At 50.3% G+C, this 17,500-nt stretch overlaps 2 protein-coding genes across 4 annotated transcripts in view; both read left to right on the forward strand.

Annotated features, from left to right (window-relative positions):
- Positions 1 to 13,108, forward strand: part of LOC117729216 (spectrin beta chain, non-erythrocytic 1-like) — a 54,119-nt gene extending 41,011 nt beyond the window's left edge. Inside the window, 7 exon segments of the mRNA XM_034530084.1 lie at positions 594 to 790; positions 936 to 1,045; positions 5,401 to 5,449; positions 5,545 to 5,762; positions 6,767 to 6,940; positions 9,540 to 9,582; positions 10,626 to 13,108. Of these exon segments, the coding sequence (XP_034385975.1) occupies positions 594 to 790; positions 936 to 1,045; positions 5,401 to 5,449; positions 5,545 to 5,762; positions 6,767 to 6,940; positions 9,540 to 9,582; positions 10,626 to 10,841 (1,007 nt within the window). The 3' untranslated portion in view covers positions 10,842 to 13,108.
- Positions 13,109 to 14,521: 1,413 nt separating this feature from the next.
- Positions 14,522 to 17,500, forward strand: part of LOC117729201 (echinoderm microtubule-associated protein-like 6) — a 45,805-nt gene continuing 42,826 nt past the window's right edge. For 2 of the 3 annotated variants that reach the window (XM_034530059.1, XM_034530067.1), the window contains exon 1: positions 14,522 to 15,829. In XM_034530059.1, coding sequence (XP_034385950.1) covers positions 15,633 to 15,829 — 197 coding nt within the window. In that variant the 5' untranslated portion in view covers positions 14,522 to 15,632. Of the gene's footprint in view, positions 15,913 to 17,500 lie in introns of all 3 variants that reach the window. The other variant, XM_034530075.1, reaches the window with a different exon arrangement.

Raw genomic sequence — 17,500 nt, forward strand, 5'->3', positions numbered from 1 at the left:
CCTCTTTCCTCTCCTTCCTTCCTCCCTCTCCTCTCACCCCCTCCTCTCCCTCTTTATTCTCCTTCCTTCCTCCCTCTCCTCTCACCCCCTCCTCTCCCTCTTTATTCTCCTTCCTTCCTCCCTCTCCTCTCACCCCCTCCTCTCCCTCTTTATTCTCCTTCCTTCCTCCCTCTCCTCTCACCCCCTCCTCTCCCTCTTTATTCTCCTTCCTTCCTCCCTCTCCTCTCACCCCCTCCTCTCCCTCTTTATTCTCCTTCCTTCCTCCCTCTCCTCTCACCCCCTCCTCTCCCTCTTTATTCTCCTTCCTTCCTCCCTCTCCTCTCACCCCCTCCTCTCCCTCTTTCCTCTCCTTCCTTCCTCCCTCTCCTCACACCCCCTCCTCTCCCTCTTTCCTCTCCTTCCTTCCTCCCTCTCCTCTCACCCCCTCCTCTCCCTCTTTATTCTCCTTCCTTCCTCCCTCTCCTCTCACCCCCTCCTCTCCCTCTTTATTCTCCTTCCTTCCTCCCTCTCCTCTCACCCCCTCCTCTCCCTCTTTCTTCTCCTTCCTTCCTCCTTCTTCTCCCCCCCCCCCCCCCCCCCCCCCCCCCCCCCAGTCCTGGAGGTGCACCAGTTCTCCAGGGATGCCGGGGTGGCGGAGGCGTGGCTTCTGGGCCAGGAGCCCTACCTGTCTGGGAGGGAGGTGGGTCAGAGCGTGGACGAGGTGGAGAAGCTCATCAAACGCCACGAGGCCTTCGAGAAGTCCGCCGCCACCTGGGAGGAGCGCTTCTCTGCCCTGGAGAGGCTGACCACGGTGAGCACCTCCACCCTCTGGGTCTGACCTCCTTCTGGGTCTGACCTCCTTCTGGGTCTGACCTCCTTCTGGGTCTGACCTCCTCTTCTACGTCATGTCGAGAAGAAGGTCCTCTCAGCCAATCACAGCTCTCTGTCTTCTTCAGCTGGAGCTGCTGGAGGTGAGGAGGCTGCAGGAGGAAGAGGAGAGGATGAGGAGGCCCCCGACTCCAGAGCCGGTTATCGTTCAGCAGGAGGAGGAAGCCCAGCAGCAGAGGTGAGAGCTCACTCACTTGTTCACTCACTCACTCTTTCACTCACTCACTTGTTCACTCACTCACTTATTCACTCACTCCCTTATTCACTCACTCTTTCACTCACTCACTTGTTCACTCACTCCCTTATTCACTCACTCACTTGTTCACTCACTCACTTATTCACTCACTCACTCCCTTATTCACTCACTCTTTCACTCACTCACTTGTTCACTCACTCACTTATTCACTCACTCACTTGTTCACTCACTCACGTATTCACTCACTCACTCCCTTATTCACTCACTCCCTTATTCACTCACTCCCTTATTCACTCACTCACTTGTTCACTCACTCCCTTATTCACTCACTCTTTCACTCACTCACTCACTCACTTGTTCACTCACTCCCTTATTCACTCACTCACTCCTTATTCACTCACTCACTTGTTCACTCACTCACTTGTTCACTCACTCACTCCCTTATTCACTCACTCACTTGTTCACTCACTCCCTTATTCACTCACTCACTTATTCACTCACTCACTCACTCCCTTATTCACTCACTCTTTCACTCACTCACTTGTTCACTCACTCACTTATTCACTCACTCACTTGTTCACTCACTCACATATTCACTCACTCACTCCCTTATTCACTCACTCTTTCACTCACTCACTTGTTCACTCACTCCCTTATTCACTCACTCACTCCCTTATTCACTCACTCTTTCACTCACTCACTCACTCACTTGTTCACTCACTCCCTTATTCACTCACTCTTTCACTCACTCACTTGTTCACTCACTCCCTTATTCACTCACTCCCTTATTCACTCACTCACTTGTTCACTTACTCCCTTATTCACTCACTCACTTGTTCACTCACTCACTTATTCACTCACTCCCTTATTCACTCACTCTTTCACTCACTCACTTGTTCACTCACTCCCTTATTCACTCACTCCCTTATTCACTCACTCCCTTATTCACTCACTCACTTGTTCACTCACTCCCTTATTCACTCACTCTTTCACTCACTCACTCACTCACTTGTTCACTCACTCCCTTATTCACTCACTCACTCCTTATTCACTCACTCACTTGTTCACTCACTCACTTGTTCACTCACTCACTCCCTTATTCACTCACTCACTTGTTCACTCACTCCCTTATTCACTCACTCACTTATTCACTCACTCACTCACTCCCTTATTCACTCACTCTTTCACTCACTCACTTGTTCACTCACTCACTTATTCACTCACTCACTTGTTCACTCACTCACATATTCACTCACTCACTCCCTTATTCACTCACTCTTTCACTCACTCACTTGTTCACTCACTCCCTTATTCACTCACTCCCTTATTCACTCACTCACTTGTTCACTCACTCCCTTATTCACTCACTCTTTCACTCACTCACTTGTTCACTCACTCCCTTATTCACTCACTCTTTCACTCACTCACTTGTTCACTCACTCCCTTATTCACTCACTCCCTTATTCACTCACTCACTTGTTCACTTACTCCCTTATTCACTCACTCACTTGTTCACTCACTCACTTATTCACTCACTCCCTTATTCACTCACTCTTTCACTCACTCACTTGTTCACTCACTCCCTTATTCACTCACTCACTTGTTCACTCACTCACTTATTCACTCACTCACTCCCTTATTCACTCACTCTTTCACTCACTCACTTGTTCACTCACTCACTTATTCACTCACTCACTTGTTCACTCACTCACGTATTCACTCACTCACTCCCTTATTCACTCACTCCCTTATTCACTCACTCCCTTATTCACTCACTCACTTGTTCACTCACTCCCTTATTCACTCACTCTTTCACTCACTCACTCACTCACTTGTTCACTCACTCCCTTATTCACTCACTCACTCCTTATTCACTCACTCACTTGTTCACTCACTCACTTGTTCACTCACTCACTTGTTCACTCACTCACTCCCTTATTCACTCACTCACTTGTTCACTCACTCCCTTATTCACTCACTCACTTATTCACTCACTCACTCACTCCCTTATTCACTCACTCTTTCACTCACTCACTTGTTCACTCACTCACTTATTCACTCACTCACTTGTTCACTCACTCACATATTCACTCACTCACTCCCTTATTCACTCACTCTTTCACTCACTCACTTGTTCACTCACTCCCTTATTCACTCACTCACTCCCTTATTCACTCACTCTTTCACTCACTCACTCACTCACTTGTTCACTCACTCCCTTATTCACTCACTCTTTCACTCACTCACTTGTTCACTCACTCCCTTATTCACTCACTCCCTTATTCACTCACTCACTTGTTCACTTACTCCCTTATTCACTCACTCACTTGTTCACTCACTCACTTATTCACTCACTCCCTTATTCACTCACTCTTTCACTCACTCACTTGTTCACTCACTCCCTTATTCACTCACTCCCTTATTCACTCACTCCCTTATTCACTCACTCACTTGTTCACTCACTCCCTTATTCACTCACTCTTTCACTCACTCACTCACTCACTTGTTCACTCACTCCCTTATTCACTCACTCACTCCTTATTCACTCACTCACTTGTTCACTCACTCACTTGTTCACTCACTCACTCCCTTATTCACTCACTCACTTGTTCACTCACTCCCTTATTCACTCACTCACTTATTCACTCACTCACTCACTCCCTTATTCACTCACTCTTTCACTCACTCACTTGTTCACTCACTCACTTATTCACTCACTCACTTGTTCACTCACTCACATATTCACTCACTCACTCCCTTATTCACTCACTCTTTCACTCACTCACTTGTTCACTCACTCCCTTATTCACTCACTCCCTTATTCACTCACTCACTTGTTCACTCACTCCCTTATTCACTCACTCTTTCACTCACTCACTCACTCACTTGTTCACTCACCTCCCTTATTCACTCACTCTTTCACTCACTCACTTGTTCACTCACTCCCTTATTCACTCACTCCCTTATTCACTCACTCACTTGTTCACTTACTCCCTTATTCACTCACTCACTTGTTCACTCACTCACTTATTCACTCACTCCCTTATTCACTCACTCTTTCACTCACTCACTTGTTCACTCACTCCCTTATTCACTCACTCCCTTATTCACTCACTCCCTTATTCACTCACTCACTTGTTCACTCACTCCCTTATTCACTCACTCACTTGTTCACTCACTCACTTATTCACTCACTCCCTTATTCACTCACTCCCTTATTCACTCACTCACTTGTTCACTCACTCCCTTATTCACTCACTCACTTGTTCACTCACTCCCTTATTCACTCACTCACTTGTTCACTCACTCCCTTATTCACTCACTCTTTCACTCACTCACTTATTCACTCACTCACTTGTTCACTCACTCACTTGTTCACTCACTCCCGTATTCACTCACTCACTTGTTCACTCACTCCCTTATTCACTCACTCACTTGTTCACTCACTCCCTTATTCACTCACTCTTTCACTCACTCACTCCCTTATTCACTCACTCTTTCACTCACTCACTCACTTGTTCACTCACTCCCTTATTCACTCACTCATTTGTTCACTCACTCCCTTATTCACTCACTCTTTCACTCACTCACTCACTTGTTCACTCACTCCCTTATTCACTCACTCACTTGTTCACTCACTCCCTTATTCACTCACTCTTTCACTCACTCACTCACTCGTTCACTCACTCTTTCACTCACTTGTTCACTCACTCCCTTATTCACTCACTCACTTGTTCACTCACTCCCTTATTCACTCACTCTTTCACTCACTCACTCACTCACTTATTCACTCACTCACTTGTTCACTCACTCACTTGTTCACTCACTCCCTTATTCACTCACTCACTTGTTCACTCACTCCCTTATTCACTCACTCCCTTATTCACTCACTCTTTCACTCACTCACTCACTTATTCACTCACTCACTTGTTCACTCACTCACTTGTTCACTCACTCCCTTATTCACTCACTCACTTGTTCACTCACTCCCTTATTCACTCACTCACTTGTTCACTCACTCCCTTATTCACTCACTCACTTGTTCACTCACTCCCTTATTCACTCACTCTTTCACTCACTCACTCACTTATTCACTCACTCACTTGTTCACTCACTCACTTGTTCACTCACTCCCTTATTCACTCACTCACTTGTTCACTCACTCCCTTATTCACTCACTCACTTGTTCACTCACTCCCTTATTCACTCACTCTTTCACTCACTCACTCACTTATTCACTCACTCACTTGTTCACTCACTCCCTTATTCACTCACTCACTTGTTCACTCACTCGTTCATCAGCTGGTGGAGTAAGTGCTGTGTTTGTGTGTCCTCAGTGGACTCGTGGCTCAGAACGGACCCCCATGGGACCAGGACTCTCCTCGGGTCAGTGCTCTCCTTGATGACTGTAGATGAGTTGATGCGGTGAACCTGCAGATAGTGGTTTTGTTGATACCTGTCCCTGTGCGGTTCCGGCTCAGGACGGCGTGGACGGCGGTGATCCGGTGAACGGTGTCGGCGAGCGGAGCTCCAAGGAGCCGAGCCCCGGCGCCTCCCCGACCTCTGGCAGGAAGAGTAAGACCAGCCAGTCGTCCACGCTGCCCTCCAAGAACCAGGACTCGGGCTCCTCCTCACAGCTGGAGGGCCTCCTGCACCGCAAACACGAGTGGGAGGCCCCAAACAAGAAGGCCTCCAACAGGTAACCTCACACTGACCCTCTGACCTCCTGATCTTCCTGACCCTCTGACCTCCTGACCCTCTGACCTCCTGATCTCCCTGACCTCCTGACCCTCTGACCCTCTGACCTCCTAACCCTCTGACCATCTGACCCTCTGACCTCCTGACCTCTCTGACCCTCTGACCTCTTAACCTCCTGACCCTCTGACCTCCTGATCTCCCTGACCTCCTGACCCTCTGACCCTCTGACCTCCTAACCCTCTGACCATCTGACCCTCTGACCTCCTGACCTCTCTGACCCTCTGACCTCTTAACCTCCTGACCCTCTGACCTCCTGATCTCCCTGACCTCCTGACCCTCTGACCCTCTGACCTCCTAACCCTCTGACCATCTGACCCTCTGACCTCCTGACCTCTCTGACCCTCTGACCTCTTAACCTCCTGACCCTCTGACCTCCTGATCTCTCTGACCTCCTGACCCTCTGACCCTCTGACCTCCTGACCCTCTGACCCTCTGACCCCCTGACCCTCTGACCTCCTAACCCTCTGACCATCTGACCTCCTGACCTCTCTGACCCTCTGACCTCTTAACCTCCTGACCCTCTGACCTCCTGATCTCCCTGACCTCCTGACCCTCTGACCCTCTGACCTCCTAACCCTCTGACCATCTGACCCTCTGACCTCCTGACCTCTCTGACCCTCTGACCTCTTAACCTCCTGACCCTCTGACCTCCTGATCTCTCTGACCTCCTGACCCTCTGACCTCCTGACCCTCTGACCTTCTGACCCCCTGACCTCCTGACCATCTGACCCTCTGACCTCCTGACCTCTCTGACCCTCTGACCTCTTAACCTCCTGACCCTCTGACCTCCTGATCTCTCTGACCCTCTGACCTCTTAACCTCCTGACCCTCTGACTATCTGACCTCTCTGACCCCCTGACCCTCTGACCTCCTGACCCTCTGACCATCTGACCCTCTGACCTCCTGATCTCTGACCCCCTGACCTCATGACACTGTGATTGGCAGGTCGTGGCACAACGTGTATTGCGTCATCAACAACCAGGAGGTGGGTTTCTACAAAGACAGCAAGGCGGCGGCTCAGGGGGTCCAGTACCACAACCAGGTCCCCGTGAGCCTGAGGGACGCCGCCTGTGACGTGGCGTCGGACTACAAGAAGAAGAAGCACGTCTTCAAACTCCGGTAACGGGTCTCACAGACCTCACGCTCTTCATCACGCTCTTCCTCACGCTCTTCATCACGCTCTTCCTCACGCTCTTTATCACGCTCTTCATCACGCTCTTCCTCACGCTCTTCCTCACGCTCTTCATCACGCTCTTCCTCACGCTCTTCCTCACGCTCTTCATCACGCTCTTCATCACGCTCTTCCTCACGCTCTTCATCACGCTCTTCATCACGCTCTTCCTCACGCTCTTCATCACGCTCTTCCTCACGCTCTTTATCACGCTCTTCATCACGCTCTTCCTCACGCTCTTCATCACGCTCTTCATCACGCTCTTCCTCACGCTCTTCCTCACGCTCTTCCTCACGCTCTTCCTCGCGCTCTTCCTCACGCTCTTCCTCGCGCTCTTCCTCGCGCTCTTCCTCACACTCTTCCTCACGCTCTTCATCGCGCTCTTCATCGCGCTCTTCCTCACGCTCTTCATCACGCTCTTCCTCACGCTCTTCATCACGCTCTTCCTCACGCTCTTCATCTCGCTCTTCATCGCGCTCTTCCTCACGCTCTTCATCACGCTCTTCCTCACGCTCTTCCTCACGCTCTTCATCACGCTCTTCCTCACGCTCTTCATCACGCTCTTCCTCACGCTCTTCCTCACGCTCTTCATCACGCTCTTCCTCACGCTCTTCCTCACGCTCTTCCTCACGCTCTTCATCACGCTCTTCCTCACGCTCTTCCTCACGCTCTTCATCACGCTCTTCCTCACGCTCTTCATCACGCTCTTCCTCACGCTCTTCATCGCGCTCTTCATCGCGCTCTTCCTCACGCTCTTCATCACGCTCTTCCTCACGCTCTTCATCACGCTCTTCCTCACGCTCTTCATCGCGCTCTTCATCGCGCTCTTCCTCACGCTCTTCATCACGCTCTTCCTCACGCTCTTCCTCACGCTCTTCATCACGCTCTTCCTCACGCTCTTCATCACGCTCTTCCTCACGCTCTTCCTCACGCTCTTCATCACGCTCTTCCTCACGCTCTTCATCACGCTCTTCCTCACGCTCTTCATCACGCTCTTCCTCACGCTCTTCCTCACGCTCTTCATCACGCTCTTCATCACGCTCTTCCTCACGCTCTTCATCACGCTCTTCCTCACGCTCTTTATCACGCTCTTCATCACGCTCTTCCTCACGCTCTTCATCACGCTCTTCATCACGCTCTTCCTCACGCTCTTCCTCACGCTCTTCCTCGCGCTCTTCCTCAGGCTCTTCCTCACGCTCTTCATCACGCTCTTCATCACGCTCTTCATCACGCTCTTCCTCACGCTCTTCCTCACGCTCTTCCTCACGCTCTTCATCACGCTCTTCCTCACGCTCTTCATCACGCTCTTCATCACGCTCTTCCTCACGCTCTTCCTCACGCTCTTCATCACGCTCTTCCTCACGCTCTTCATCACGCTCTTCATCATGCTCTTCATCACGCTCTTCATCACGTTCTTCATCACGCTCTTCATCACGCTCTTCCTCACGCTCTTCCTCACGCTCTTCCTCACGCTCTTCATCACGCTCTTCCTCACGCTCTTCATCACGCTCTTCATCACGCTCTTCCTCACGCTCTTCATCACGCTCTTCATCACGCTCTTCATCACGCTCTTCCTCACGCTCTTCATCGCGCTCTTCCTCACGCTCTTCCTCACACTCTTCCTCAAAGTCTTCCTCACGCTCTTCCTCACGCTCTTCATCACGCACTTCCTCGCGCTCTTCCTCGCGCTCTTCCTCACGCTCTTCATCGCGCTCTTCCTCACGCTCTTCCTCACGCTCTTCATCGCGCTCTTCCTCACGCTCTTCATCACGCTCTTCCTCACGCTCTTCATCGCGCTCTTCATCGCGCTCTTCCTCACGCTCTTCCTCACGCTCTTCATCACGCTCTTCCTCACGCTCTTCATCACGCTCTTCATCACACTCTTCCTCACGCTCTTCCTCACGCTCTTCCTCAAAGTCTTCCTCACGCTCTTCCTCACGCTCTTCCTCGCGCTCTTCCTCACGCTCTTCCTCGCGCTCTTCCTCGCGCTCTTCCTCACACTCTTCCTCACGCTCTTCATCACGCTCTTCCTCACGCTCTTCATCACGCTCTTCCTCACGCTCTTCATCGCGCTCTTCATCGCGCTCTTCCTCACGCTCTTCATCACGCTCTTCCTCACGCTCTTCATCACGCTCTTCATCACACTCTTCCTCACGGTCTTCATCACACTCTTCCTCACACTCTTCCTCACACTCTTCCTCACGCTCTTCATCACACTCTTCCTCACACTCTTCCTCACACTCTTCCTCACGCTCTTCCTCACGCTCTTCCTCACACTCTTCCTCACACTCTTCTTCACACTCTTCCTCACACTCTTCATCACACTCTTCCTCACACTCTTCATCACACTCTTCCTCACACTCTTCCTCACGCTCTTCCTCACGCTCTTCCTCACGCTCTTCCTCACACTCTTCCTCACACTCTTCCTCACACTCTTCCTCACGCTCTTCCTCACACTCTTCATCACACTCTTCCTCACACTCTTCATCACACTCTTCCTCACACTCTTCCTCACACTCTTCCTCACGCTCTTCCTCTTTGTTTCAGAGTCACGGATGGAAACGAGTTTCTGTTTCAAGCCAAAGATGAAGTGAGTTTCTGAGTTACTGCAGTAAAAGTACTACCACCAGTACTACCACCAGTACTACCACCAGTACTACCACCAGTACTACCACCAGTACTACCACCAGTAATACCACCAGTAATACCACCAGTACTACCACCAGTACTACCACCAGTAATACCACCAGTACTACCACCAGTACTACCACCAGTACTACCACCAGTACTACCACCAGTAATACCACCAGTACTACCACCAGTACTACCACCAGTAATACCACCAGTAATACCACCAGTAATACCACCAGTAATACCACCAGTACTACCACCAGTAATACCACCAGTAATACCACCAGTAATACCACCAGTACTACCACCAGTACTACCACCAGTAATACCACCAGTAATACCACCAGTACTACCACCAGTACTACCACCAGTACTACCACCAGTAATACCACCAGTACTACCACCAGTACTACCACCAGTACTACCACCAGTACTACCACCAGTACTACCACCAGTACTACCACCAGTACTACCACCAGTAATACCACCAGTAATACCACCAGTAATACCACCAGTACTACCACCAGTACTACCACCAGTACTACCACCAGTACTACCACCAGTAATACCACCAGTACTACCACCAGTACTACCACCAGTAATACCACCAGTACTACCACCAGTACTACCACCAGTACTACCACCAGTAATACCACCAGTACTACCACCAGTACTACCAGCATGTAGAATTACAAGTCAAAGTCCTGCATTCAAAACCTGACTTCAAAAGTAGAAAAGTATTATAATAAAAAATTACTTCACGTACCAAAAGTGAAAGTACTCACTACCCAGAATAATATATATTATATTATACTATTGTGTTATTGATGCATGAATTTGTGACACTTTAATGACTTTAGAATAAAACACAATGTATTAGTTGGTTAATAACCCAAATCTGTAAACAAACTAAAGATAAATGGTGTAAAAGGTAGGATGTTTAGTAGCAGGAAGTGTACAAGAACAAATAGTTCTAAGTGCAGTACTTGTGTCGCCCTGCAGGACGAGATGAGCACCTGGATCCAGGCCATCCTGAACGCCAGCGCCGACCGCTCCGAGGTGCAGGGCAGCAGCCCCGGCACGCCGGTGTCCGGGCGCGCTCAGACGCTGCCGGCCGCCGTCACGCTCGTCACCGAGTCGAGTCCCGGCAAGAGAGAGAAGGACAAAGAGAAGGACAAGGAGAAACGCTTCAGTCTGTTCAGCAAGAAGAAACAGTAGAGATCAAAACCGCTTCAGTGGAATCCCGACGCACGCTCTTTACCGCCAGCCGGGAACCCAGAGAACCGGAACCGGCTTCAGAGCGTGAGTCCAGATTCCCGCTGCCGTCGGCTTTGTGAAGGTTTTCTCCGAAAGGAACCATAAAGAACAAGCGAACGCCTCGCTCGGAGAAGACCTTCGTTAGGCGTGACTCGGTACTTTGCCCCCCGACGCTCCCACGTTAAAGTTTAGTCGTCTGACGGTCACAATTACTGTGAACACAGGAAACCCGTTTATCCACAAGTGTTTTGATTTGGTGTGAAAAGTCTCCAATCTCGCGATGATGTCACCGCTGATGTCACGCTGATGTCACTGCTGATGTCACGCTGATGTCACCGCTGATGTCACGCTGATGTCACTGCTGATGTCACACTGATGTCACACTGATGTCATTGCTGATGTCACTGCTGATGTCACTGCTGATGTCACTGCTGATGTCACACTGATGTCACTGCTGATGTCACTACTGATATCACTGCTGATGTCACACTGATGTCACTGCTGATGTCACACTGATGTCACTGCTGATGTCACTGCTGATGTCACACTGATGTCACTGCTGATGTCACTACTGATATCACTGCTGATGTCACACTGATGTCACTGCTGATGTCACTGCTGATGTCACACTGATGTCACTGCTGATGTCACTACTGATATCACTGCTGATGTCACACTGATGTCATTGCTGATGTCACTGCTGATGTCACTGCTGATGTCACTGCTGATGTCACACTGATGTCACTGCTGATGTCACTACTGATATCACTGCTGATGTCACACTGATGTCATTGCTGATGTCACTGCTGATGTCACTGCTGATATCACTGCTGATGTCACACTGATGTCACTGCTGATGTCACTGCTGATGTCTTGATGATGTCACTGCTGATGTCACTGCTGATGTCACTGCTGATGTCACTGCTGATGTCACAGCTGATGTCACTGCTGATGTCACGCTGATGTCACGATGATGTCACGCTGATGTCACACTGATGTCACTACTGATATCACTGCTGATGTCACACTGATGTCACTGCTGATGTCACTGCTGATGTCATGATGATGTCATTGCTGATGTCACGCTGATGTCACGCTGATGTCACTGCTGATGTCACTGCTGATGTCACGCTGATGTCACTGCTGATGTCACGCTGATGTCATGATGATGTCACTGCTGATGTCACTGCTGATGTCATGATGATGTCACTGCTGATGTCACGCTGATGTCACTGCTGATGTCACTGCTGATGTCACGCTGATGTCACTGCTGATGTCTTGATGATGTCACTGCTGAGCAGCCAATGACGGAGGTGTACAGCTGCAGCGGAGAACAGTCAAAGTTTCACCAAAGTGTGCCGTCGGGTCGTCTTTGTTTTTTCTTCCGTCTGTGTTTTTATATCCCGGTGTGATTCTGTTCCGTGGGTTCAGACGTTGGGGCGTACCAGCGGTTTCTATGTACATGTCGTGTAACCGCTCGGGGTCAAGCGTTATTATTATTTTAGTTGTGACGTCGGTCCACGACAAACAGATGGTTCATTAGACAGAAAGCTTTTGGATGGTTCGCCCATTTGCCGATAATTACCGCCGTTTCTTTACGACATCTAAACTTTAGTGACGTCAACAGCAACCACACACTTCCTTTGTTTGATTTATATTGTTGTTATTTTTGTACTTTTTTGAGATTTTTGACACGTTATGTCTTCAGTTTTCAGAGGACGTCTTCGGCCTTCCTTCTCCCTCTGCCGTTGAGAAATTGGACCAATAGTGCATTTAGTTTTTATGGTTTCCACTCAGTGATTTTCTTTTGGTCTTAAAATCATCCGATCATCTCGGAGGAGCTCGATGTACAAACGTCCACCTGCATGCTTTGTCAGAACCACTCACCTGAAGCTGAAGCCTCATTCCTACCTGGTTCTGACGTGTTTCCGATGAAGACCGCTTAACGCTCGGTGAGGTTCGGTCGGGGGAGAAGAAGCTTGCTCGCTTATCGTTGGCTCTTTGATACTCGTGTTGCTCTCCGTCTCTGCGTATCTATCGTACCCACATGTATGGAAGTCAATGCCATCTTACTGCACAATCAGAACTACATCTATAGGAATGAAGAAGCTGAATATTTAAACTGACGTTAGGCCGTAAAGGCTTTCCTCATGTATGAAACTGCACCTGTAGACTTTAAAGCTCTCTCTGTCAAATATGTGCAATGTCATTAAAGCTTTTAAACTTTACGCTTCCTGTTTCCTCCTTTTTCATTGTTCAGTGTCATTTAGACCGAAATCTAAAGATCTTTAGTCTACGACAAAGAAGCTGGAACCAGAAACTGGTTCTGAGGCATGGGGGTTTAGTCCTGATGGAAGGACTAAAACCACAATCTATACTGCCTGCCTCAGGGTGCCGTGAAGCTGTGCAGATCTTAGACAGTCCTCAGCGTCTTGGAGGGTCCTCAAGGTCCTGGAGGTGTATAGGTTGTTGGGGGTCCTCAGTGCCCTGGAAGTGCACAGGTCCTGGAGGGTTTTCAAGTTACTGGAGCAGTGCAGGTCCTGGAGGGTCCTGAGGGTCCTGGAGGTGTACAGGTCTTCGGAGAGCCCTCAGGATCCTGGAGGCGTACAGGTCTTGGAGAGTCCTCAGGGTCCTGGAAGCGTACAGGTCTTTGAGGGTCCTCAGGATCCTGGAGGCGTACAGGTCTTAGAGAGTCCTCAGGATCCTGGAGGCGTACAGGTCTTAGAGAGTCCTCAGGGTCCTGGAGGCGTACAGGTCTTGGAGAGTCCTCAGGGTCCTGGAAGCGTACAGGTCTTTGAGGGTCCTCAGGGTCCCGGAGGCGTACAGGTCTTCGAGGGTCCTTCGTTACCTGGAGGGTTCTCAGGGTACCAAGGTTCTACATATGGAGCAGGACCTCCATGTTTCTACGGTAGCAGAAGGGACAAACCAAACAGGAGAAGTTTCACACAGGAAGTGTTTTACTATTAGTATAGCTGATGTTTGTGGTTCACATGACAATATAAACTGCAACATAAGATATTTTATCTGACAATAAAACACTATTTTCCTCTGAGGTGTAGTGGAGGAGTAGAAAGTCCACTGAAGTTGTACTAATATAGTGAATGTACTTAGTTTCTTTCTACCAGATGATCCTGTTTTCATATTTACTCAGTAACGATAATGTTAATAAAATATATTTGTTATCACAGCAGTCTAAAGTATAGTAGAACACTACAGCTTCCATCATGCACCGCGGGTTGCTGCGCTATAGCCGCACCTGACCTGACGCTCTGCAGAGGTCAGTGTAAGGAAGACCGGAAACAAGTGAATTGGCCTTCAAAATAAAAGTAATTTAAATATAAATCACTCGGTCAACAATTATATCAAGTTAAACACATAAGTAAAAAGTTAAAATAATAGAACAAATTCGTTCATTTAAAATAAATTTAATAAAGTGACTGTTTTTCACTGTAAAACATTAGCTGTAACTTAGATGAAATAACTTCAATAACCAGATATGTTTTCCTCTTTTATTGTTAAAAGGTTAAATAATTAAACGAGTCATTATTGTGAGCTGTTAAGTTTTTATTACGACATAACTGCCTTTTAACCCCAAAACGCTGCCATTGAGTACTTTATTCTGAAAATCCAAGCCGGAAGTGTCGGTATTTATTCTTTCGGTTTGACGTGGTCGGTGATCCCCGGGGTTTCCCGTTAATATCCCGACTTTCATCACCATCTTTCATGCTTTTCCGGTTTCTCTCTGAGTCGCGGAGCTGCTGCGGGTCTCCGCCGGGTTCCAGCGTCCCTCCGCCGGCCTCCCGGAGCGCGAGCGCTCGGTGTCGGACCGACGGAGATCAATCTGCGCTGTAATCTCCGGATCTTTCCCCCCGAAGCAGCGAGCAGACGGGGTTTCCTCTCGTTCAGCCTCCGCACGGGGTTCGTTTGCGGAACACAACATTAATTGACGGTTATTTTAACGCACATGCGTAGTTAACGCATTATATGAGATTTAAACACGGCTTCCGGCATTCCTCCGGTAACCTTCACACCTCGTCCCGGCAATGTCTCGGGTCGTGTCTCTAGTTCTCCACAAGTTCTGGTCTCACCTCAGGAGCCTCAGAGGAACCCTGGAGAACAGCTAGAACCCATTGTGGATCATTCATGTTATGCAGAACCATCATCTGCAGAACCCATTGCATTTCTTTGGGTTCCTGTTTGACAGTTCAGGTAGAAGTGAGAGCTAACAATGACGTCAGGACTTCATGACGTTAATACAATACAAACACAAAGTGTCCTGCTGTGCCACTGTGGCGTCACCAAGTGATTCTGAAGTCCAGATGTTGGTCAGGTGATCAGCAGGCGGCGCCGTGACTTCCTGATCAATCAGCGTTTTGTTCGTTAACCTTGAAGCTTTGGTTTGTTTCCACGCTGACGACCTCTGGAGTCCTTTCGTTAACTAGCGAGACTCCAGACAGAAACAGGAAGTCCACAAGTTTTTAACTTCTCGTTAGTATTTTATCTGGAGAAGTTTAGTGGCCAAAGCAACACAAACCTTAACATGATTTAGCAGCGGTGAGGCTACCCGTCGGCAATATGGGACTTGTAGTTGGCTGTTGCTCAGTTAAATGGACTACAGCTGCCAGCATCGCTAGCTGATGCTACAACGAGGAGCCAGCTCGCTTCCCGTCACACTTCCTGGTTTGAACCGAGAAGGCGTGAACACTTCGAACCCAGTGGCTCTCTAACAGCGAGCTTTAGCGGGAAGCTGCCATGTCGGACAAGACGGCTCCGCGCTGCCAGCTGAGGCTGGAGTGGATCCACGGTTACAGAGGACACCAGTGTCGCAACAACCTGTACTACACCGCCGGGAAGGAAGTGGTGTACTTCGTGGCTGGGGTGGGCGTAGTCTACAACACCCGAGAACACACCCAGAAGTTCTACCTGGGACACAACGATGACATCATCAGGTGAGGGGAAATACATTTCTAATGAAGACATGGACGTCATCTCCTCCTGCCAGATGAAGGGACTCAAACTGTTTGTGTTCAAGGTGAGAGCGGTCAGCTACAATCTTTCTTGCTTGCTTCAGGGTCCTTGAAGCGAAGATGGACTCAATGATGGAGGTGTAGAAGTGCACCAACATTGTCTTTGGCAGGTTGAATTTCTTCAGCTGCCTCAGGAAGAACATCAGGGAGGGTCGTACCGGGGGGTGAGGCAAGGTGGAGAAGTCCAAACGGGCAGGGTCGTACCGGGGAGTGAGGCAAGGTGGAGAAGTCCAAACTGGCAGGGTCGTACCGGGGGGTGAGGCAAGGTGGAGAAGTCCAAACGGGCAGGGTCGTACCGGGGGGTGAGGCAAGGTGGAGAAGTCCAAACGGGCAGGGTCGTACCGGGGAGTGAGGCAAAGTGGAGAAGTCCAAACAGGCAGGGTCGTACCGGGGGGTGAGGCAAGGTGGAGAAGTCCAAACGGGCAGGGTCGTACCGGGGGGTGAGGCACGGTGGAGAAGTCCAAACGGGCAGGGTCGTACCGGGGGTGAGGCAAAGTGGAGAAGTCCAAACGGGCAGGGTCATACCGGGGGGTGAGGCAAAGTGGAGAAGTCCAAACGGGCTGAGTCGTACCGGGGGGGTGAGGCAAGGTGGAGAAGTCCAAACGGGCAGGGTCGTACCGGGGGGTGAGGCAAGGTGGAGAAGTCCAAACGGGCAGGGGTCGTACCGGGGGGTGAGGCAAGGTGGAGAAGTCCAAACGGGCAGGGTCGTACCGGGGGTGAGGCAAGGTGGAGAAGTCCAAACGGGCAGGGTCGTACCGGGGGGTGAGGGAAGGTGGAGAAGTCCAAACGGGCAGGGTCGTACCGGGGGGTGAGGCAAGGTGGAGAAGTCCAAACGGGCAGGGTCGTACCGGGGGGTGAGGCAAGGTGGAGAAGTCCAAACGGGCAGGGTCGTACCGGGGGGTGAGGCAAGGTGGAAAACGGGCAGGGTCGTACCGGGGGTGAGGCAAAGTGGAGAAGTCCAAACGGGCAGGGTCATACCGGGGGGTGAGGCAAAGTGGAGAAGTCCAAACGGGCAGAGTCGTACCGGGGGGGGTGAGGCAAGGTCGAGAAGTCCAAACGGGCAGGGTCGTACCGGGGGGTGAGGCAAGGTGGAGAAGTCCAAACGGGCAGGGTCGTACCGGGGGGTGAGGCAAGGTGGAGAAGTCCAAACGGGCAGGGTCGTACCGGGGGGTGAGGCAAGGTGGAGAAGTCCAAACGGGCAGGGTCGTACCGGGGGGTGAGGCAAGGTGGAGAAGTCCAAACGGGCAGGGTCGTACCGGGGGGTGAGGGAAGGTGGAGAAGTCCAAACGGGCAGGGTCGTACCGGGGGGTGAGGCAAGGTGGAGAAGTCCAAACGGGCAGGGTCGTACCGGGGGGTGAGGCAAGGTGGAGAAGTCCAAACGGGCAGGGTCGTACCGGGGGGTGAGGCAAGGTGGAAAACGGGCAGGGCTGATTAGGTGAGCGAGAGTGGAAGGAGAGAATGGAAGCTGAACTGTGACGTATATAAAGAAGATTAATTGCCCATCAGGGTAGAAATTTGGCTTTGGCTCAGTCTGACTGAACAGAAGCTTCTCTGAGCGTCCTCCACCAGCGTAACAAGCTGCTGTTATAGATG

Source organism: Cyclopterus lumpus, chromosome 1 (genome assembly GCF_009769545.1).
Source record: "Cyclopterus lumpus isolate fCycLum1 chromosome 1, fCycLum1.pri, whole genome shotgun sequence".
Lineage (NCBI taxonomy): Eukaryota > Metazoa > Chordata > Actinopteri > Perciformes > Cyclopteridae > Cyclopterus > Cyclopterus lumpus.